Source organism: Felis catus, chromosome B4, assembly GCF_018350175.1.
Source record: "Felis catus isolate Fca126 chromosome B4, F.catus_Fca126_mat1.0, whole genome shotgun sequence".
NCBI lineage: Eukaryota > Metazoa > Chordata > Mammalia > Carnivora > Felidae > Felis > Felis catus.
In genome coordinates this window covers 76,220,168-76,244,090 of record NC_058374.1, presented here as the reverse complement: position 1 = coordinate 76,244,090, position 23,923 = coordinate 76,220,168, and the positions used below count along the sequence as shown (strand labels likewise).

Here is a 23,923-nt window from a genome sequence, read left to right as displayed (position 1 = left end):
TATGCTCAAACTCATAACAATGGAGGAAATGCAAATTAAAACATAAAACAGTATGACACTCATAAGTTCAGCAAAAGTTACAAAGACTCAATAAAATCCAGGATTGGCATAGAGCAAAATGAATTCTTATATACTACTGAGGGGTGTATAAACTGAAACAACTTCTTTGGAAAACATTTTGATGATACCTAGAAAGCTGAACCTGCACAAACCTTAAGACCAGAAACTCTACTCTCACTCATTAGCATAAGAAAACATATAGAAAGTACACACTACATTATTTGTAATGGTTAAAAATTGATAAAAAGGGTAAAAATTATTGGCAACCTAAATGTTATTAACAGGTAAAAATTTTTTTTTAATGTACAGCCATATAACCAAACACAGAAAACTTAAATTAAGGCTACAATAAGGAACAAGAATCAAAAACCATCCTGAGCAAGAAAAACAAATTGCCCGAAGATAAGCACAATATGATGCTGCATTTATAAAGTTTAAAAATTAAAATACTGTTTTCTATCTATAAAATACTGTTTTATAATTTAATACTGTTTTCTAAGAAGCCACAGATAAGACACATTGTCATCTGACAAACCACTAAGAAAAAGCTCTGCCAGTTAAACTATAATCGGTTGTAAAAACACATCACAAATGCAAAGATTAAATGGGGTGCTGGAGAAATATGCATCTTAGAACCAATGAAATACTCTTCTGTACAGTTTGTGTACATATACATAGTGAAAAAAAAATTTTTTAACATTTATTTATTTTTGAGAAAGAGAGAGACAGAGCATGAACGGGGGAGGGTCAGAGAGAGAGGGAGACACAGAATCTGAAACAGGCTCCAGGCTCTGAGCAGTCAGCACAGAGCCCGACGCGGGGCTCGAACTCACATACTGCGAGATCGTGACCTGAGCCGAAGTCAGATGCTTAATCGACTGAGCCACCCAGGCGCCCCCATAGTGAAAATTTTAAAAGCATGCAAGGGATTAACTGTCACTGAATATGTTACAGTGGCTACCGCTGGGGAAGGAAGGAGGGCAACGTAATTTCCATGTTTTCTTAAAAACAAAAACTCGGATGTCTAAATTGTGGTCTTTAAATACCACTTCTCAATAAAAGAAATCAGGGCTCCTTAGAGAAATGGCTGATTGTAGGTTTATAGAAGGAAATAAACAGATGAACCTGGGATATTTTCTTGTGTCTAAAAGCAAGAAACCTATAAACAACTATTGGAGACTTACTAAAAGAACACAGAGCCGACTTAAATGGGTCCCAGTACACCAAAATAGGACAATGTGAACACCAGTAAGAATAATGTCTATAGTGCCTGCAACACATTAAATACATAAAAATCCACTGACTCATAATCATACTCTAAAACAAAAAACTCATTGGTCACTTTTGGACGTTAGTAGGGCACTAATTCATATTTCATTACTCTAAATACTGAGGAAGAAAAAGAACCAAAGCATTTATTTCACCTCTTCTGTATAAACCATATTTCAGAGTAATCAAAGAGTTAACAAAGGAAAATTCTTCATTATAGGAGGATTCCAGCTCACAAATACAGAATAATAATAGCATCAGAAAATCACTATTTTGCAAGCCTTAATCAAAGAATGGATCTAGGCAAAAATCATCAGTGGCTGCAAAAACCATTAGATAAAAGGCTCATGGAAAACTTTTAGAAAAAGATGGATCATGTTGACAGAACCCAAAGCCACTGATCAAAAGGGAGAGGGAAGGATAGATGTTAGCAAGAATGGAAAAAATATTAATTGCTGAAGTTAGATGAGGATACATGGGAGTTCATTATATTCTTTCCACACATGTGTAATGTTGAAAATTTCCATAATAAAAAAGTCAGTTTGAAAAAAAGATATTAAGCAAACTGCAATAATTAAGATGAGACAAAGCAATGAGGTGAGCACACAGATGTTTCTATATTATTCTCTATTTTTAATCTGTGCATTTGAAATACTTCACAGGAAGCAAGATTTAAAGTAAAACTAAAATACCAAACAATAAAAACAGAGTGGGGTGGAGAGAAGGAATGTGATTTAAAGCATTCTAAGGTTCTTGTATTGCACAGGAAGGCAGAGATCACTGTGTATACATGTTAAAAATTGAAGGATTGGGGCGCCTGGGTGGCGCAGTCGGTTAAGCGTCCGACTTCAGCCAGGTCACGATCTCGTGGTCCATGAGTTCGAGCCCCGCGTCGGGCTCTGGGCTGATGGCTCGGAGCCTGGAGCCTGTTTCCGATTCTGTGTCTCCCTCTCTCTCTGCCCCTCCCCCTCCCCCGTTCATGCTCTGTCTCTCTCTGTCCCAAAAATAAATAAACATTGAAAAAAAATTTAAAAAAAAAAAAGAAAAATTGAAGGATTAATTGCTAAAGAGAAATACAATGTTCAACTTGAAAATAAATAAAAGAAAAACAGGATCTCTCTATATATATGTAACAAGGCAAATAAGATGAAAAGTTTAAAAAAAGTATAAACTAAAATGGCATACCTAAGTCTAAAAGTATCAGTAATCATACTAAATAAGATGAAACTTATCAAAAGATAGACTATCAAATTGTTTTCTTTTTAAATCCAACTATGTATAGGTTACCAACATATGCTTAAAGCAAAGTGAGCCAGATAATCAGAAAATTAAAAGGAAAATTAAAATATATGCTACACAAATATTAATCTAAAGAAATCTCAATATTATTAATATTAGTATCAGATACAATAAGATTTAAAGAAGCAAAACTCATCAACCACAGTCTTCAGGAGAGAGCCCACAGGATTCATCACAAGAAAACCCCTTATTTCTGGAGTAAGAAATCTCTCCCTGCCATGCACAGATATTTTAAAAGTGGGTCCAGGGCGCCTGGGTGGCTCAGTCGGTTGGGCATCTGACTCTTAATTTCAGCTCAGGTCATGATCTTGGTTCATGAGTTTGAGCCCTGCATTGGGCTCTGTGCTGACAGTGTGGAGCCTGTTGGGATTCTCTCTCTCCCTCTCTCTGGCCCCCCCTCAAACGCTCTCAAAAATAAACAAACTTTAAAAAATAATAACAAAAATAATAATAAAAAGTGGGTCCAAGTATTTGGAACAAAAATGTCCTTCCTGAGATCCTGCCATTTCCTACAACATGGATGAACTTAGAGGACATTATGCTAAGTGAAATAAGCCAGAAACAAACAAAACCCTGCATGATCTTACTTATACATGGAATCTAAAGAAGTCAAATACATAGAAGCAGGGGCACCTGGGTGGCTCAGTCAGTTAAGCATCCAATTTTAACTCAGGTCATGATCTCAGAGGCTGTGGGTTTGAGCCCCACATTGGGCTCCACACTGACAGTGTGGAGCCTGCTTAGGATATTCATTCTCTCTCTCTCTCTCTCTCTCTCTCTCTCTCTCTCTCTCTCTCTCTCTCTCTCTCTTTCTCTGTCCCTCTAACTTGTACTTTCTCTCAAAATAAATAAATTAACTTAAAAAAAATACATAGAACCAGAAAATAGAAGGTGGTTACCAGAAGCAGAAAAGTGGGGGAAATGGGACAGATGTTAGTCAAAGGGTACAAAGTTGCAGTAATACAGAATGAATAAGCTCAGAGATTTAATGTACAGCATGATGATTAGGGTCAATAACACCATACTGAATACCAGAAATTTGCTAAGAGAGATTTCAGGTACTCACATCACACACACACACACACACACACACACACACACACACACACACACACACGGTAATTATGTGAGAAAATATGTTAGTGACTATGGTAATCATTTCACTGTCTATATGTATATCAAAACATCATGATGGGGGCACCTGGATGGCTCAGTCAGTTAAGCGCCCAACTCTGGATTACAGCTCAGGTCACAATCTCACAGTTCGTGGGTTCAAGGCCTGCATCAGGCTCTGAGCTGACAGGGCAGAGCCTACTTGGGATTCTCTGTCTCCCTCTCTTTCCGCCTCTCTTTCTCTCTCAAAAATAAACATTAAAAAAAAGAAGAAATGTAGAAATTTAAAAAATCATGATGAACACCTTAAATGTACACAATTTTTACTTTTAAAATGAATTAAAAATTTTAAATCAGCATGATCTTCCCTAGGATCCAGAACTCCTTCCCCTTCCTTCCCTCCCAACACTCACACCCTCACCTCCAGAATCTGCCTGCTGTTTATCAGTCCTAACCTGTTCAGGTACTTTATCTCTGTTTATGCTGTCCATCAAAAGAAGCCCCAGACTTTCAGACCTCTCACCTCCCATATTCTAATCCCCACACAGTTGTACACATCCCCTGCTCTGTCCCCATGTGCCACACACCTCTCTACAAATTCTGAGACTCTTCCACTGTGCCCTATGTTTTCAACTTCTACTCAACATTTCCCTCAACTTCTTATTCTAATTAAAACCTAGTTCTCCTCTGAGGCCATACTCCCTTTGCACCCCTTAAGTGGTGAAAGTCCTCCTTCCCACACCTTTCATACCACTGGACCTAGGAGTAAGGAAATTGCCCTCCTTGCTCCTCACTGATGCTTCCAAATCAGTCTCCTCTCTTCCCTACCTCCACTTTGAATATCATGTGAAAACTCTATTACCCATTACCTGGCTGTCATGGTTAATTTTATGTGTCAACTCAACTGGATCATGAGGTACCCAGATATCTGGGGTAAAGACCATACCTGGATGTGTCAGTGAGGGTGTTTTGGATGAGAATAGCATACGAAGTGGCAGACTGAGTTAAGCAGATGGCCCTCCCCAATGTGGATGGGTATGAATAAAAATGGTAGAGGAAGAGAGAATTCATTCTCTGTCTCTGCCTGACTACTGAGTTGGACTACTGAGCTGAACTATCTATCAGTCTTCTGCCCTTGGACTGGAACTTACACCAAGGTGTTCCTGGTTCTCAGGCCTTTAATCTTGTACTGGAATTTACACCACCAACTTTCCTGGGTCTCCAGCTTACAGACCTCAGATCATGGGACTTCTCAGCTCCCATAATTATGTGAGCCAATCCTTATAATAAATCTGATTCTAGATATATACAGATACAAATGTAGGTATATAGATATAGATGAGAAAAAGAAAGATCCTACAGGTTCTTTTTCTCTGGAGAACCCTAACACTGTGACTCTCCACAACACAGATCCTATCTTAAGTCTCAGTGATTTCACACAGATGATCTAATACTCCATCTCTCTGAATTCCTATTTCACATCTCTGAATCCCTTGATTCCAAGGATTTTGTCCTTCACCCATGCAGCCCAGGCATGATAACACCCCCATGATCTCAATTTTTATATCCTACTGTCTGACCACGACCTACTATTTTTATAGCTCTCTCACATACCCAAATTCCAACATCTTTTGATCTCAACGAGACCTTCAATTCATTGATTATATCATCTTTTCACCATCTTTTAGCCACTTCATGGCCTCCTTTCCTCCTCACCTGGTTTAAATTCTGTAATTTAAACCAGTATATTATCATAACCACCCCCTTGCACCTATGCTCTATTCCCTTGACCCTCTCATGTTTTATTCCACTATCTTGATAAAAACCCATCCCTGGTTAAATTCACTCCAAACATAAACCCCTGCAGCTCAATGTGGCTGCAAGAACAAAAACATACTGACTAATCTCATTTTAAATTCACGACCACAAACCTCAAGGGGCCCTTAATGCCACCTGAAAATCTTACACTATTTCCCTGCTGTGGCCGGCCATTCTCCCACTCACCTGAACATTTCACACCTTCCCCCCTCCACAAACCTCCATCATTTCCTCCATATCCTCTCAGCTGAGTACTTGATTCCCAATTCATTGAGAATATTAAAACAATCAGAAGAAAACTTCCACAAACATCTACCACCAAATCAATCCACCTACTTGATGGACAGGTCTGAGATATATTTTGAAGATGAAATCAGTAAGATTTGGATACAGATCTGATGTGAGGTACGAGGAAGAGAAAATCAAAGATGACTTCTAAGTCTTTGCTCAAATATTACTTTCTCAACAAGGCCCTCCCTAACCACCCTTCAGTGTCTGTCTCTCTCTCTCTCTCTCTCTCTCTCTCTCTCTCTCTCTCTCTCACACACACACACACACACACACACACACACACACACAGTCACATGTTCATAAAGTGTCCCTATCTCCTTCCTTGTTTTTTATTTGGGTGGGTTTTTTTTAATACCAATCATCAACAACTGAAATACTAAACATTCTACTTCTTTGCTTAACATCTGCCTTCCCCTACTAATATATAAGCTACACGCAGGCAAGGATTTTTAAGCTTAATTCACTCTTGTGTATCAGAGAGTAGACACTCAATAAAATTTTGTTAAAGAAATGAAATGTCTCTGGCATGAGCAAATGGATAAATGATGATGTCATCTACACAGAAAAAGAATACCTTTAGGGTGGGAAGAATCACAGTCTCTGTACAAAGGAGCCTGTAATCAATCTAGTGAGAGAAAGAATGAGACATACATTTCAACACATTAAGATTCTATAATTTGTTAAATCTGTGATAAAAGCAAAACTGAAGAATATTCTATGATTCCATTTTTATCAAAAGTGTATGCTTTTATATGTACATACATACTTGCACATACACACAGCAGATACATATATGTTTCTGCTCTACAGAAAAAATTCTGGAAGGAAAAATACCAAACTGTTAGCCTGTGAGGTAAAAAAGGTAATATGTTTGGGGAATGAGACTGAAGAGGCAGCGAAGAGACTTTTGCTGTTCACTTTACATGTTTTACAACAGGCATATTACTTTTGTAATTTAAAGAAGAAGAGAAGGAAAACATTTTCTTCCCAAAAGGAAAAAATATATATATTTTACAGAGGATTAATACCCAGTGTAAAAAACTTCCATAAAACAAAAGAAAAACAATTTAAAAATGGACAAAGTATATAAAAAGGCAATTGACAAAGAAATATAATCAATGGGGACACCCGGGTGGCTCAGTCAGTTCAGTGTCAGACTCTTGGTTTTGGCTCTGGTCATGATCTCACAGTTTGTGGGTTCAAGCCCCACGTTGGGCTCTGCACTGACAGTGCAGAGCCTGCTTCGGATTCTCTCTCTCTCCCTCTCTCTCTCTGTTCCTCCCCCCGCTGTCTCTCTCTCTCTCTCTCAAAATAAATAAACATTCTAAAAATTGTTTAAAAAAAAAGAAATATAGTCAATGAAGATATACAACATATTCAGCCTTATGTTTAATCAGGGGAAAAAATGCTTTAATTCATCAGGTAACAGCCAATGGTGTATGTGCATAAGCTCATTATCTACTTTTGGTGGGAATATAAACTGGAAACTCTTATTTTAAAGTAATTTAGTGAGCAGGGACACCTGGGTGGCTCAGTTAGTTAAGCGTCTGACTTCAGCTCAGGTCATGATCTCACAGTTTGTGAGTTGGAGCCCCGCATCAGGCTCTGTGCTGACAGCTCAGAGTCTGGAGCCCATAGTCTCCCTTTCTCTCTGCCACTCCCCCACTTGCATTGTCTCTCTCTCTCTCTCTCTCTCTCTCTCAAAAATAAATAGACATGAAAAAAACTGAAAGTAATTTAGTGAGCGAAAAAGTAAAAAATGCTATAATCCAAAGAATAAATTCCATGAATCCATAATGATGCAAATAAATTAAATAAATAAATGGGGAATAAAGTACAAGTCTCCTTACAGAAAATTTCTAATTAATAAATGTAGGAATAATGAGAGAAATAGAAAATAACCATTAGAATGCCACAATAATAACTGGTATAGGAATGCTAAAATTAATAGGTGGAACTTTTATTTTTTTTTTAATGTTTTATTTATTTTTGAGACAGAGACATAGCATGAATGGGGGAGAGTCAGAGAGAGAAGAAGACATAGAATCTGAAGCAGGCTCCAGGCTCCACTCTGTTGAGTGTTTGACTCTTGATTGCGGTTCAGGTCATGATTTCGTGGTTCATGAGATCGAGCCACAAAGCCTGCTTGGGATTCTCTCTCTCTGCCCCTCCCCCTTCTTAAAAATAAGTAAATAAACTTAGGGGTGCCTGAGTGGCTCAGTCAGTTAAGCATATAGCTCTTGATTTCCGCTCAGGTCACGATCTTACAGTTCATGCCCCTTGTCAGGCTCTGTGTTGCTGGTGCAGAGCCTGCTTGGGATTCTCTCTCTCTCCCTCTCTCTCTCAAAATAAATAAGTAAACTTAAAAAAAAAAATCAGACAAACCTATATTTAGGGATGTTCTAAAAAATATCTGACCAGTACTCTTCAAAGAGTCAAGACAGTGAAAAAGACAAGAAAAAAACAGAAACTGTCACAGATTGCAAGACTCTAAAGACACACGCTGGCTAACTGTAACACGGGATCTTGGGTTGGATCCTGGAACTTTTTAGGACATTAGTGGAAAAACTGGGGAGATCCAAATAGTTATATAATTTAATACTATTGTACCAATGTTAATTTCTTAGCGTTGATAAATGTACTGTGGTTATGAAAGATGTTAACATTAGGGAAAGCTGGGGGAAGAGTATATGGGAACTCTCTGTACTATCTTTACTCTTCTGCAAACCTAAAATTATTTCAAACTAAAAAGGTTTTTTTTTTTAAAGCAGTTGGCATAATTCACCAGAACTTTTAGAAGAATATACCCTTTTATACCCTTTTACCCAGCATTTCACTTCTAGCAATCCAGAGAAACACTCACATAGGTCCAAAAAGAATTTTATAAAAAAGTGTTCACTGAAGCATTGTTAGAAAATTGCAAGGGATACACATACATATACACACACATAACATGTATATATATCCATCAATTGAGAAATGATTACATAAAATGTCATATGCATATTATGGAATAAACACCATGAAGAATAAAATGGATCTGCACATAACAATGTGAAAAAAAATCTCCAAGATATATTAAGAAGAGTAAGTTACAGGGGTGCCTGGGTGGCTCAGTCAGTTAAGCGTCTGACTCTTAATTTCAGCTTAGGGCATGATCTTGCGGTTCCTGAGTTTGAGACCCATGTGGGGCTCCAAGCTGACAGTGCAGAGCCTGCTTGGGAATCTCTCTCTCTCTCTCTCTCTCTCTCTCTCTCTCTCTCTCTGTGTGTGTGTGTGTGTGTGTGTGTGTGTGTGTGTGTGTCTGCCCCTTCCCTACACTTGTTTTACTTCTGTACTGTTTAATTTTGTTTAAAATTTAACAAAGCTTTAAAATTTTTATGTGCATTTTTTAAAGTACACTATGACAAGTGCTATTATGAAAGTATGTAACAGATTTCAAAGCTCAAAAGGAGGGGTGTTCAGTCTGCCTGAGAGACTGCAGGAAGGAGAGTCACCAATGGATTTAGAAGGCATTCCAGGCAGAGTTTATGGAATGGGCAAAGGCACAGAAACATCACAAAAGGCAGGAGGGTTCAGAGCTGAAGCATATAGAACATAAAGCTTGGGAGTACAGGGGGAGAGTGACTTAGGAGGGATCTGAATAATCACCGGTCCCTGAAAGCCTACACTTCCCTTTGTTACCTTTCCCAAGAAAATAACCAAATTTAGACTTGCAGACAGCTTTCAGTATATTCTGCTTAAAACTACTGCCCCTCTCCAAATCATGACATAGTGAAATGAAATACTCCAAACCTGTCAGAGTATATTCATCAGTTCAAGATGGTACAATCCTGCCAGGAGGATAATTCTAAACTAATTACTTTGATCTCCTATTCTCACCTATCTTCTTTTGACCAGCCCATAAAGCCATGTTACAATAAACATAAAAATAATGATAATACATCAACCACATACAGGTATCCCTTGCTTTCCAAAAGTTCACCTTACACCACTTCACTTTTACAAAAGATCTACATTAGTACCTGTTTCCACTAACTGAAGGAAATCCAAAGAGGATTTTTACTTTCACAAAAAAGGCAAGGGGCACCTGGCTGGCTCAGTCAAAAGAGCATGTAACTCTTGATCTCGGGGGTCATGAGCTCGAGTCCCACATTGGGTGGTGCAGAGATTACTTAAATAAATAAACTTCTAAAAAAGGCAAAAAGCGAAAATAGCTTTCAGTATTTATTTTGCAGCAAGCTCTTACAGAAGCTGCGCACACCCCACACACTGAGTGGTGCCCCCAAGCTCCCTCCCTGGGAACTACGCTCAGCATCTCAACATCAAAGTTGCCACAGCTTTGAACTGTGTCTGTGAGCATCTGTGCTTTATCTCAATTTATTTTGTGCATCCAATAGCAAGACGTGTCCTAAGGTAGCAGAAAAGCCTAAGAGGTTATTTTTTGGGTCTGGGAATGCTCAAAAAATTGTCCATATAAATTAATGGTAAACATTTCTTCACTTTATGCCATTTAGACTTACAAAAAGTTTCATAGCTCTACTTTCAGATACCTGGGGAAACCCATACCAGTAAATATAAAAAGAAGGTTTCCCTGACCCAGTTTTCAAAAAGTTTTGATTGCAGCATTTACAACAAATGTCTCATAATAGGGAAGAATGAAGAAAGATGATCTAAATCCCAGATATAACTAAATGGCACTACTACTTTATAGTTCTTAGGAATAAATTAAACATTGATGATATTCTGATTCTTGCCAAAGACAAACTGATTTTTACATAAGTGTTTCTAATCTTAATTTGGGGACATCAATTAAAAGCAAAGTATCGACACTGACATAGTCAAAACTTTATTGACAACAAAGGTTTTGTTGCCTCTGCAGTCCTATTGCAAAAGCTAGGCAAAGTCCCCTTCCAATTAAGGCCCCAAGTAGCAAAAATACTTGTAACTATATTATTAGCTAAAAATATTTACTGAGGTGAATACTATGTGCACTCACTGAACTGTTTCATGCCCATTAAAATTCAATGATCAGAACTCAATAAAAAGACAATCCAATGAAAAACGGGGCAAAGGACTTAACAGACAGTTCTCCAAAAGATACACAAATGATCAACAAGCAAATGAAAGGATGTTCAACATCAGTAGTCACTAAGGAAAGTCAAATAAAATTCATAATAAGGTATCCTTTCACAGCTAAGATGGCTACGATAAAAAAAAGAAAAGAAAGAAAAAAAGAACGAAAGGAAGATTGCAACTGTTGACAAAGATGCAGAGAACTGGATCCCTCAAATATTGCTGCTAGGAATGTAAAATGGTGCAGCCACTGGGCTGTACCTCAAAAAGTTGGGCCTGTATGGCAGTTCCTCAAAAAGTTAATCATAAAAATTCTCTGTGACCCAGCAATTCCATTCTCCACTACAAACCCAAAACAACTGAAGACAGATATGCAAACACTGGTGTATGAATGTTCATAACAGCATTATTCACAACAGCCAAAAAGTGAGAATGACACAACTGTCCATCAACAGATAAAAGGATAAACAAAACAGGGGCGCCTGGGTGGCTCAGTCGGTTAAGCGTCCGACTTCAGCTCAGGTCACGATCTCGCGGTCTGTGAGTTTGAGCCCCGCGTCAGGCTCTGGGCTGATGGCTCAGAGCCTGGAGCCTGCTTCCGATTCTGTGTCTCCCTCTCTCTCTGCCCCTCCCCCGTTCATGCTCTGTCTCTCTCTGTCTCAAAAATAAATAAAACGTTAAAAAAAAATTTAAAAAAAAAGGATAAACAAAACATGATACATCCATACAATGGAACTGTATTCAGCTATAAAAAGGAGCGAAGTACTGATACATGCTACAACATGGATAAAACTCAAAAACATCATGCTAAGTAAAAGAAGTCAAACACAAAAGGTCATATATTACCGTATTCCACTTATTTGAAATACCCAGAATAGGTAAATTCATAGAGACAGAAAGCCAGTTGGTGGTTACCAATAGATACATCAAGGGGAGAATGAAGAGTGACTGCTTAATGGGTATGAGATCTCCTTTAGGGGTGATGTAAAAGTTCTGGAACTAATAGAGTGATGGTTGTACAAAACTGTGAATACACTAAATACCATTGAGCTGTACACTTTACAGGGTTAATTTTATGTTATGTGAATTTCACCTAAAAAAAATTTAATAGTCATGACAACTCTGTGGTAGGAATTACTACTTAACCAATTTTGCAAATTCAGAAACACAGGCTCAGAGAAATTAAAAGATAACCAAGTCCACAGAAGCAGTAGGTACAGGAACAGAGATTCAATGTGGGTTTGTGCACCAGACTTGTGATCTTTCTTTTTTTGATGTTGACAGAATGAAGCCCCTCTCCCCCAAAATTAATTTTATGCCCAGCTATCTATAATCCAATATATTAGCAACTTCTATGTGATACAAGAGGTTTACACTCTAACAGCTTCCTGATTTTAAAAAAAAAATTAGAAGAAAAATAATACAGCACAGAAATATTATAAATATATTATCAGTATTAGCCTGATTATAATACTGATTATGATTATCAGTATTAGCCTGATTAGATTATAACTAACACCACTCAGTAGATCCACATTTCAGGCATCAAAAACAAAAGTTGCCAAGAAGTTTAATAATACACTTGAGGCTGGGGCACCTGGGTGGCTCAGTGGGCTGAGTGTCTGACTTTGGCTCAGGTCATGATCTCACGGTTCATGAGTTCAAGCCCCACATCAGGCTCTCTGCTGTCAGCCTGTCAGCACAGAGCCTGCTTCAGATCCTCTGTCCCTCTCTCTCTGCCCCTCCCCTACTTACACTGTACTCTCTCTCTCAAAAAATAAATAAAAATATTTTTTAAAATAATATGCTTGGGGCTATTTCATAACAGAAATAATTAGCCAGTAGAGTGTGAAAGGATCATGTGTTCTCAGCTTTACTGCCAAATCAAAAATGTAATCACATAAAAACTGAACATAATTCTAATCTTACTTAAATGTTAAGATTTCAGGCAACAAGTAATCAGCATGAAGATACCAAATACACTCCATTTTAGGAGCTTTTTCTACCACTTCAAGTTAGATGCCTAAACAGATTTAGTAACCACTAATGTTGCGCTGTTTCCTATGCTCCCATATTACAGTAACATCACACAATAATATCTCGTAGTCTAACTTACAGGATCATAACATAATGGGCAGGCAGACAATGACAAACGTCAAATATCAACTTTTTAAAAACCAATATAAAATACAACATTTGTGTAGTGACAGAGATGAAAAAGATTACCCAACTAAGCCTTGTTTACAGCACTGTCAACCAGGAATTAGATAACCATCTCAAGAAACCTAGTGTGTACTGACCAGTAAGATTCAACAAAACACAAGCCTGCATCTAAGCTATGGCTAACTTAGTCTGTGGTGGTTCTGTATCGTCTGCCATTCAAGTACAATACTTTAGTTTCCTGCAATTTCATCTTACTTGTAGATGTATTTGACTGTTTTCATCAAATGTGAGGGAGCTTCTCATGATGAGATGCTTATACTGAAGGCGTGTGCAGGATATGCAGGTAGGCGATGAAGGCAATTTACTCTAACGACCAAGAGGATGACCAAACAAAATAAGCAGAAGAGTCACTGCCACGACACATTAATGCACATTTCAAATCAACGTAACAGAAGATAACCAGGAAGGGCCAGCAATGGGCTGACCACACTGACATGTAATCAGAGACAAAATGGGTAATTTAAAGACAAGTATTGCTCTACTACTGATGGCAGCCTTGAAACAACAGCAAATAATTTACTCCTGGACATATCACATGTACCCAAGAGAGGATCCTCAAGACTGCAACTTGTACACATTGGTCTTTCTAGTCTTTTACAGGTCAACGGGAAGTAATATCATTGGGCAGCATCTTCACTTACCTACCATGACTCCTCTAAATCATATAACAGGGGTGCCTGGGTGGCTTGGTCAGTTGGGCATCTGACTCCTGACTTTGGTTCAGGTCATGGTCTCACGGTTTGTGGTTCGAGCCCTGCATTGGGCTCCACACTGATAGTGCAGAGCCTGATTGAGATTCTCTATTTACTCCCCAAATAAATTATAAAATGTCCTCATCACAAATTTCCTTCTCCTCAGGCCCAATATCCTTTAGCCAATTTTAAAGAAAACACACACATTCCACACTAGTAATCATGTTATTTTGCTAATTAAGTCATATAAAAAAAAAAAAATCCTCCTTCTTACCAGCAATCCAAGGTTGTTACGTAGGGTTTGAACTAGTAAGAATCACGATGTAACCCCTAGCCACAAATTAGTCATAGGACAATGACTGTAGAAGTTGCCTTTAAGCTAATGGCTATATCCTCAAATCCTGCAGAATCTGTGTACCACTACGGTAGATTTGAACATGGCGAACAAAATGCTGGCTTCTAACCAAATCTTAATATCCAGTAACCTAAAGATAAGGTGTTTACAACTTTAAATTTTTAGAAATACAGGTGACCCTTGAACAACACAGGTTTGAACTACATGTGTCCACTTATACATGGATTTTTTTTGATACAGTACAGTACTGAAAGAATATTTTTTCTTCCTTATGGTCTTAATATTTTCTTTTCTCTAGCTACTTTACCATAAGAATACAATATATAATACATAGTTAAGGGTCTGGGAAGTCCAAAGTTATATACAAATTTTCCACTGCACAGGGGTCAGTGCCCCTAACTCCTCCTACATTGTTCAAGGGTCAACTGTATTTCAGAACCAACAGACCGCTTCTTTTTATTTTTTTAATTTTTTTTTTAATGTTGATTCATTTTGGGGGGGGGGGGGGGCAGAGAGAGAAGGAGACACAGAATCTGAAGCAGGCTCCATGCTCTGAACTGTCAGCACAGAGCCCGACGCAGGGCTCGAACTCAAGATCATGACCTGGCCGAAGTCAGACACTTAACCAACTGAGCCACCCGGGTGCCCCACAACAGACCACTTCTAAGTAAGTGTGGGCTCTTTTGTGAAGCTCCCAGAAAATGGCATAGGAGCCTAAAGTCCCTTTGTAAACAATAATCTCAAGAAGCAAGACGCAGGGATAATTAACCCCCTTGTGACATTTAGAAAAAATGAAATGGGAGGCTAGACCCATCCCTAAGAGAGAGTCCACTATCAGTCTGCAGCTATTTCAACTATATTTGGTACTATGTGAGAACTCAAAGAGGGAGAGAGAGAGATGGAGAAAAAAAATGACTTGAGCCAATTTTACTTCCTACATTACAGCTACCTTCTTGAAATATTTAAAGCATATAGCAGGCACTCAAACTTTTTTCAATGAATGAAGGGATGAACAAGTTAAACAGTAACCAGCAGCATGTAAAACATCTTTAGATGAAAAAAGCACCCTGGATTTCAAAGGCAGCGAAGAGAACTGAAAATGCTCTATACTACTGACCCATTTTTCAAACACACGTATAGATAATGGGTTTTTTAAATATTTTTTAAGTTTATTTATTTTGAGAGCGAGAATATGGGGGAAGGGCAGAGAGAGAGGAAGAGTGAGAATCCCAGGCAGGCTCCATGCTAACAGCACGGGGCTCAATCTCACTGAGAGATGACTTGAGCCGAAATCAAGAGTAGGATGCTTAACTGACTGAGCCACCCACACGCCCCACAGATAATGTTTTTAAGCGATTATCTACATTTACAGGTATGACTGGAAAGATCTATATATATATAACAAATGGTTCCTTCCACATTGGATATATTTCACAGTTTACAACAGATATTCCCATTTTCCTCATCAGCTGAACTGTCTGAAAGATTTTCAAAAGTACTTTTATTGCTAAGTTGAAATGTATTTGAATGTGCTTGCCAGATGTCATGATACATAAACATAAATAGGCAGAAGCTAAGAGAGAGCCGTGACAACTAGGTAAATCATTTCCTTTTGAATCATTTCCAGTACAAGTGTCCTACAAACAGTACAGAAAAAGTCAATAGAGAAAACATCATCCTTCAAACATAAGGCCAAGTGCTACCTTCGGGTGAACACAAATAAAATCACCATTTAAAAGTAATAACACTTCCTCAAAAAATGAAACAGAGAATTACCATACGACCCAGAAATCCTACTTCTAGCATATACCCAAAAGAACTGAAAGCAAGGACTGGAACAGATCCTTGCACACCAATGTTCCTAGCGGCACTTTTTGCAATAGCCAAAAGGTGGAAATGACCTAAGTGTCTAAACGGATAAACAAAATGTGGTACACACATACAATGGAATATTATTCAGTCCTAAAAAGGCATGAAATTCTGACACAAGCTCAAACATTGATGAAACTTGAAGACATCGTGCTGAGTGAAATAAGCCAGACACAGATGGACAAACACTATTATTCTACTACTTCCACTTGTATGAGACCCCTAGAGTAGTCCTATTCATAGAGACAGAAAGGGGAATGGCTGAGGGAAGAGAGGAATGGGAGTTGTTTGATAGGTACAAAGTTTCAGTTTGGGAAGATGAAAATGTTCTGAAGATGGATGGTTGTGACGGCTGCATAACAATGTAAGTGTACTTTATGCCACTGACCCATACACTTTAAATGGTTTAAGTGCAAATCTTACATAATTCATATTTTACCACAACTTTTTAAAGTAACTGAGCAAGAATGATGGTCACAGTTTTGTGTCAAAAACATCAAGAAAAGTGGTAAGAGTCTGTAACAAGCATGCTTCACTGTCATCCTCCACAGCCTAGATAACTTACCTGAAAGTCAAGACCTCGGAATAGGAGGGATGGACACACCATTTTCATGTTGCTACAGATTTACACTAAGCAGCTGAGGAAGCTGAATTATATTCTACAGGAGATCGTTTACTAAATAATGAGTGGGCTCTCCTTCCCAACAATTAAATCAGAAAAAAATCAAGCTCTCCCTTCTAGTCTCCAATGGAAGTAACAAGACTGAAATAATCAGTTGCACTCTTAACAAGAAGCACAGCAGATCCTAAAGAGTGACTTTAACTCCCAAGTTTAATTTTGGAACCACTACAATAGGAAACAGCAAGCAGCAATGATGATGATGATGATGATGATGATGATAATAATAACTTCCTTTACTGCTTTTATTAAGTGACTTTGTACACTAACCCTTCTGAGCCTCATCTCAAAAACAGGGATAATGTTTACATCTGCCTTATAAGGGCTGTTTGAAGATCTTATGAAGTAACATACATAAAACACTGAGTTCAGTGCCAAGAATACATATATGTTCAACCCTCCCCTCCTGCCATTCACTAGTATCTGTAGCCCTTTGCCACTCCTGGATCAGTCCCCAGGGGCTATGCTGATGTTTTTGGCCAGCAACCTATGGCTCCTCCCTCAGGACCCAGCTGTTTCTCTCAGTTCTACTTGTTTCACTCCTGGTTTCTAAGAGGATCCTGTCTATATTTAGAGATAATGCCAGTACCAACTGTGGACTCAACAGGTGCTTGGGAGGGCACTTGAGCTCTCCATAATTTTCAATTGTTTTCCAAAGTTAATTGGTTCTGACTCCACAACTGGTTGTGTTGACTTCTACAAGGAAGAGCGCCACCTAGGCACAGTACTTCAGCAGTACACTAGACTAAACAAAATAATAAGCCTGTTCACAGGTCAAACCCTCAGCAAGATTAGCTTTAACAGGACCCCAGAAGACTTGTTAATTCACAAGAGCAATAAACATTTATAAAGTCTACAGATATAGCCCACTAACCCAATCTTCATCTAAATCACCATTATCATATCAAACCCAAGACTCAACCAATTCATGCTGCTTGTACTACAACCAAGATTAGGAGGAGGAAGACAGGCAAGTAGAACCAGACAGCAAAGATATAAAGAAGGCATCCAACAGAGCCCAGTGTGAATGCAGCTTTATTTACTACCTCTGTGACCATAGCAAGTTATTTAACCTCTTAATTATAACACAGGAAATAACTGTGAGGATTCAATTAAATGAGATAATGCATGCAAAACAAACTTAGCACCTTGCCTCATCTACTGTAAGAGGTCAATAAAAAGCCACATTATCACTAATGAAGACACTCCTTGCTTTATTCGGTTTTTGTAAGATATAAGAAAAGTGACAACTGAGGTCATTATTTTGGACCTTTATAAACTAGTCTAATGCTACTATCCAAGACCTAGCTGAGAAATATAAATGGATAAATTCCCAGAAATCTTAGGTGAGTCAGCAAAACTTAATACCCAACAAATAAAAAGATTAACATCAACTATTTATGAACACATAATGATAATACAATTTCAAAATCGGCAATCTTGTATCTAGAACCATTCAATATTTGGTCTGGAAATCCAAGTATTAAGGAAATGCCAAGATTATGACCCAGAAATACTTTCCCACAGTATTTTCAAATCACCTTAATTCAAACTGGAAGGTAAAAGGCAGCCTGATAATTTGAAATCAGCATCAAGAATTTCTTGAGGCAGAACCCAAACTCTCCCAAGAGCATAAATCCAGTAGCAGATGGTATATGAACATTTCTCAGTGAGAAACTGCAATTCTAACAAAGTATAGATAACTTCGATTTTATCAATGCTATTCATCACCTTTGGGTCTAAATGAAAACAAACTCTTGGTTCTCTTTCCCCCAAACACCCTGAACTCTGCATTATCACTGACCTAATTCAAAGCAAGATGCTTATTTTTGGTGATATGTTCTCCTCTGCTTCATTAACCACAGGTAAATTACACACAATAACCTGATGAACATAAGAGAAATAAATATTACAGGGATGGTTCATCGATGAAATGGACCATAAATAACCAAATTATTAAAAGAATAGCTTGTACTCAGCAGAGGGACATGCCTGAGAAAGACCCACCTTCCAAAAGAACCCAATCATCCTGGATGAATTAGGAGAAAGATGCCACTCTAGTCCACCTACCCTGTACTCTCTCTCAAACAAGATCTACCCTTCCACTTTAAATCAAGCCCAAACCACATCTATTTTATTTCTCTGCCACCCTTTGCCTTATTTTCCATTCCGCCCCCCCATTCCTTTCTATCTTTTTTCAAATCCCACTTTGCCCCCAAATCCTGAGGACCTCGGACACCCACGCAGATGACCTTACGCATACCCACTGCATTCCCAATTCATTGTACTTCTCAACCCAAACGACCCATTCTTTCATTCTTTTCGATCCCTCGTTGTTTCTTAAAATCCAATACCCCACACACGCTCACACCAGAGTCCCCCCTTACTCCATTGTTTCCCTGGCCTGTGCTCTGGAAACCCCCCAACTCGGACCCGTGTGCTTCGGCCTGCCCCACTGACCCCAGAAGGCTTTCACCGTCTGGGCACTCCGGGTCCCAAAGGGCTCACGTCCCCCTCCTGTCCATACCCCAACCCCCAACAACCACCCCCTCCGCCGTGCCCTCCCTCGAGCCCGCTCTCCGCACTTCTGTGCCCCCCTTTACTCCCCACCAACCCCTCCACCCAGCACCCTCAGCCTCACCTACCCGGGGACCCCGCAGACGCCGCGTCCCCCCCAGTTCCGGGCTCTGCGTCCCGGACGCTCCGAGGTCTGAGAAGAGGAAAGGAGCTCCTCCGCCTCCTTCTCCTCTTCTAGAGCGGCCGCCGTCGCCGCCTCGCTCCTCCCCCAGCTCTCCCAGAGCCGGACGCCGCCCCGCCCCCACCGCCCCTTTCCCGGCTTCGGCCGGGCGGCGGGCTGGGGATCGCAGCCGCGGCTGGGGGCCGGAGTGCCAGCGGATCCACACCGACCTCGCCGGGGCTCGCGCTGTTCGCCCCGCCCCGGAGCCCGCTCGGGCGCGTGCGCGCCAGCCAGCCAGCGCACAGGCGCGTGCTCGCGCCGGCGCGAACCCGACGCGCCGAGCTCGAGGCCGTTGCAGCCACCCGGCGCGCGAAGGCCGGGCGGGAGGCGGCCCGCGCGCCAGGGATCTGCGAGTGGAGAGGCGCCGGGCGGGAGGCGGGCTCCAGTCCGTCGGGTTACCGCTCCTCTCGAGACCCAGCCCCTCGCGCCTCGCACCGCCCGCCGGGTCGCGCGCCTCAGTTGAGGGTGCTCGGGCGTCGCCGGGAACTGGGAATAACGAGGAAGGGTAGGGATTGGAGGAGTGGGTCGGCAACAAACTAGATGAAAGTGGGGACGGGTAGTACTAGAGCACGTGCCCACGTGCAGAACAGCCCAGGCCCACAAAGAGCCGGGCGGCGTGGGGAGGGGGGTAACAGCGCGCTCTGGGAGTGAAGGACCGGAGCTGGAACTGCCGGAAAGAGCCGAAACTCCCCCGGAGATTGCCGAAGGCGGGCGCAACGAGAGGAACCGTGCGAGGGGCTTTATAATATCTAGGTTCCCGCGGGGACGCGCGCTCTCAGGCCGCGTTGCCTTTCGCTGCTCCCGACTCCGCCCCATGGCCTTCCAGCGCCTTCTCCTTTGCCTGCTTCCCGACTCAAGTTTGACTCCAAAAGGCCGTTTCAGAATCCCTGACCTCAGGCAACTCCCGGACGTCCGGACTTCGCGGCCGCTCAGCTTCCTGGGAGTCCGTAGAGGCCGGTGCGGGATCGAGGGCAGGATAACCTCTGGACTTGAAGGTTCTCTACCACGTATGCCAGACGCTGCCCAAGCCCATTTCTGAGTCGGATCTCTGGTTTGCTCAGCCGTATACATTCCTCCGTGCGGCTGTGGTCAGGCCGCCAGTGAATCTTTCTGTTAAATATCCTTCTGACTTTATGATCAGATTCCCAACCTCCCCAGGGCCAGAATCGTCTGTAGTATTTGTGCAACCTTCTACCCAGTGTCCTGAAAGTGTGAAGTACCCACCCCACCGTCAACTGGTCAGTGGTCGATTAGGAGCGGCCAGAGGCTGGGGATTTAGACAGCATTGAAAGGATTAATCAGGATCTGTCCCCATGTTCTTAGCTTTTGAGGCCAAAGCTTAAGGAACTCTGGACAGGCATCAGCGACAAACCTGGAACTGTATATGAGTATGTATAGCTAGACACCACAGGCACAGGTTTGTTTTCCAGATGTTCGTTACTGCAGTCGCAGTACCTGCAATGAAGTAGTGTATGTAATAGATCTCAGCCAGATCTCAGATACCCAGAAGTTATCTCGTCCTTTGTGTTTAACTTTGCGCGAGGTTGGAGGGTCAAAAATACCCCGCAGCCCACTGACCCCTGGCTAATAAAGCCTGGTCTAATCTAATCGTATCACTTACAGATCTAAATAAGCAAAAGACTAGGTCACCCAGCTAGCGAGGGCATTATACGTAGGTTGCTTACTATTGCATCTTTTCTCAAAATATTCAAATAGAAGCAAACTTTCCAAATATCTGCTTTCTTGTCATTCACTAAATTGAAATAAGTACCCAATGAGTGGTAAGCATTGTTCTAGGTTTTGGGTCACTTACAAAGAAGAATAAAAGCAAGATTATCCCCAAGGAGAGTATCCTATTGTAAAGGAGGATAAAAGCTATTAAATAATTAACTATAATAGCATGTGAAAAGTGTCGAAACAAAAAGTGCAAAGTGTTGTAGGAACACAGGAATGAGTGACTAATTCTTCCACAATGTCCCTTCCTTCCCATACAGAGTAGAAATGGAATGCTATGACCTTGCTTAATGGGAAACTTCATGCTGCTGAAGAATGGTACCTGACCAAGAGAATCCAAGATCCCTTCCATAATGACAGATTTCACCTACCAAAAGTTGCCTAGAAAACTCTTCATTATAGGGCCTCTTGTTGCTGCAGAACCAATATTGTTTCTTTGGGAGGAAAATAAAGTCTACTTTTGGAAATCTCACAGTGTTAGGAAAGACATCTGATGCCTCTCCTAAGATAGCCAGTGGTCTAATGGGAGACAGTTTTTATATGCGGATATTCCATATGTAGATATATAGAAGGGAGGTGAGTTAAGGAGCATGCATAGGCCCAATCTATGAGAGCTGTCAAAGCATCACTGGAAACCTAACAATGTGAAGAATATCATATTTAACAGATCTCTAAGAGAGTTCTGAGTGTAGTTTAAAGTGTGGTTGAAAGTGTGGGTCACATAGAGCATACAACTTGCTAAGTGGAGTTTGCAAGAGGGGTACTGTAACTCATGGCCCACTTTCACCCTTTCTCCATGCCACATTCTATCACTCCAAAAAGACATTGAATAAATGTTTCAAAAATATCTTTTGGACCTGAATTATAAAGATTAATTTTGGGGCGCCTGGGTGGCGCAGTCGGTTAAGCGTCCGACTTCAGCTCAGGTCACGATCTCGCGGTCCATGAGTTCAAGCCCTGCGTCAGGCTCTGGGCTGATGGCTCAGAGCCTGGAGCCTGTTTCCGATTCTGTGTCTCCCTCTCTCTCTGCCCCTCCCCCGTTCATGCTCTGTCTCTCTCTGTCCCAAAAATAAATAAACGTTGGAAAAAAAAATTTTTTTTAAGATTAATTTTATCTTGGTTCTTTACATATATGTTTTCTATTGTGTATGCATAATAAAACAAAATGATCATCGACTGCTTTGAAATAATTGCAAAACTCCATGCTGTCAGTGCAGAGCCTGCTTGGGACTCTCTCCCTCTCTCTAAAAACAAACTTTTTAAAAAAGGAAAGAATTGCAAATTGTTTAAAGTCCATCTGTAAATTATACTGGAGGTACTGGAGGACAAGAAATGCTGTAATAAATTCGACATATAATACTTGTGACATACTCTGAAGAAAACACAAAAACAACCAAATTTCTGAAATGATTAAAGTGACTGCTAAGGATTGCAAAAGATCATTTTGAAACAACATCCATATGTCTCAGTTCAGCCTTAACGGAATTAATTTATCCCAGGTTACCTAATGATCAAGTGGCAAAATTAGAACTAAGGATAAGTCATGACATAATCTTCATCTTGACAGATATATTTTGCAGATGTTAAAAAGACCTAATTTGACATGTTTTCAAATAGATCCTGGAAATCAAAATTTTTCTTATGTTTGTTTGAGTTGATATTTTGTATCTGAAGTGATTGATTGTCAGATTCCATATTTTTATTAGGAAAAAAAAGAGGCTGAATTTAGTCTGAGAAACAAAAATTTTCCTCATTATCTTGGAGACTTGATAATTAATGACTGTAATTAACATGATTTTCTTAGAAGTCTCTGCTAACTAAAGTTGAAACTACAAACCACTATAGGCAAGAAGACCACCAGAGAATGTCTCATAAGGTGTACTTTTCTCTTTGATTGCCCCACCTCTAGTACCTAATAAGAGTATTCACGTGGGCAGACCAAACTTTGTGTCTTAGAAACTTAGCATCATGGAGTGCTAACTAGACCTCAAAAAAACTGTTCCAGTTGCAAATAAGTTTGGGAAACACTGGGTAAGATAAAGTTAAGCTAGTTTCTTTACATCCCAGAGCATTTAATTTGGTAATGTGCTTTGTTAACAATCAAATGAATGCACTATATAGTATGCAACTTTCCCCCAAGGAAGCTTTTTTCCCTAAGAGACTTGTGCATGGGATTCATGTTTCTTTGAACACTCATTTTCTAAAGTTCTATCAAATGGGTTTGATTAGGTCAGCATTTCCCATTTTACAGATAACAAAACTGAGGTACAAAGACAGGAGTAACATAGCCAATTGTATATCAGATGTTTATAGGCTCAGTCGGTTGAGCTTCTGACTTCGGCTCAGGTCATGATCTCACACTCTGTGAGTTTGAGCCCCGCATCGGGCTCTGTGCTGACAGCTCAGAGCCTGGAGCTGCTTCGGACTCTGTGTCTCCCTCTCTCTCTGCCCCTCCCCCATTCATGCTTTGTCTCAAAAATGAATAAACATTAAAAAAAAAAAAAAAAAAAAGAGTGGCATCCATTAGGAACTAAGCCAGCCAGGTGCCGTGAATTTGCCCTTTAGTGACTTTGTTTCTATACGTAAGACCAACCAATAACTAATACTGCTTTACTATAAGTTTATTAATAGAATTTCAGCATGCTCTTTCATTTATACAGCGTGTCACCATTTTTTTAAGTTTATTTATTTATTTTGAGAGAGAGGGA

The 23,923-nt window shown here is 40.3% G+C and overlaps 2 protein-coding genes across 3 annotated transcripts in view; one reads left to right on the top strand and one right to left on the bottom strand.

Annotated features, from left to right (window-relative positions):
• SPATS2 (spermatogenesis associated serine rich 2) overlaps nucleotides 1-19,514 on the bottom strand; it is a 149,502-nt gene extending 129,988 nt beyond the window's left edge. The window contains exons 1-2 of one of the 2 annotated variants that reach the window (XM_019834880.3): nucleotides 19,390-19,509; nucleotides 18,549-18,628 (exon numbers count right to left, since the gene is read on the bottom strand). The gene's annotated coding sequence lies outside the window, so the exon portion shown is untranslated. Of the gene's footprint in view, nucleotides 1-18,548; nucleotides 18,629-19,389 lie in introns of both variants that reach the window. The other variant, XM_003988666.6, reaches the window with a different exon arrangement.
• Nucleotides 13,427-22,062, top strand: LOC111561361 (serine/arginine repetitive matrix protein 1-like). The gene is made up of 3 exons (XM_045062666.1): nucleotides 13,427-13,432; nucleotides 19,500-19,986; nucleotides 21,476-22,062. Exons 1-3 carry the CDS (start codon nucleotides 13,427-13,429, stop codon nucleotides 21,478-21,480), a joined length of 498 nt encoding a protein of 165 aa, XP_044918601.1. The 3' UTR covers nucleotides 21,481-22,062.
• Nucleotides 22,063-23,923: the final 1,861 nt, after the last annotated feature.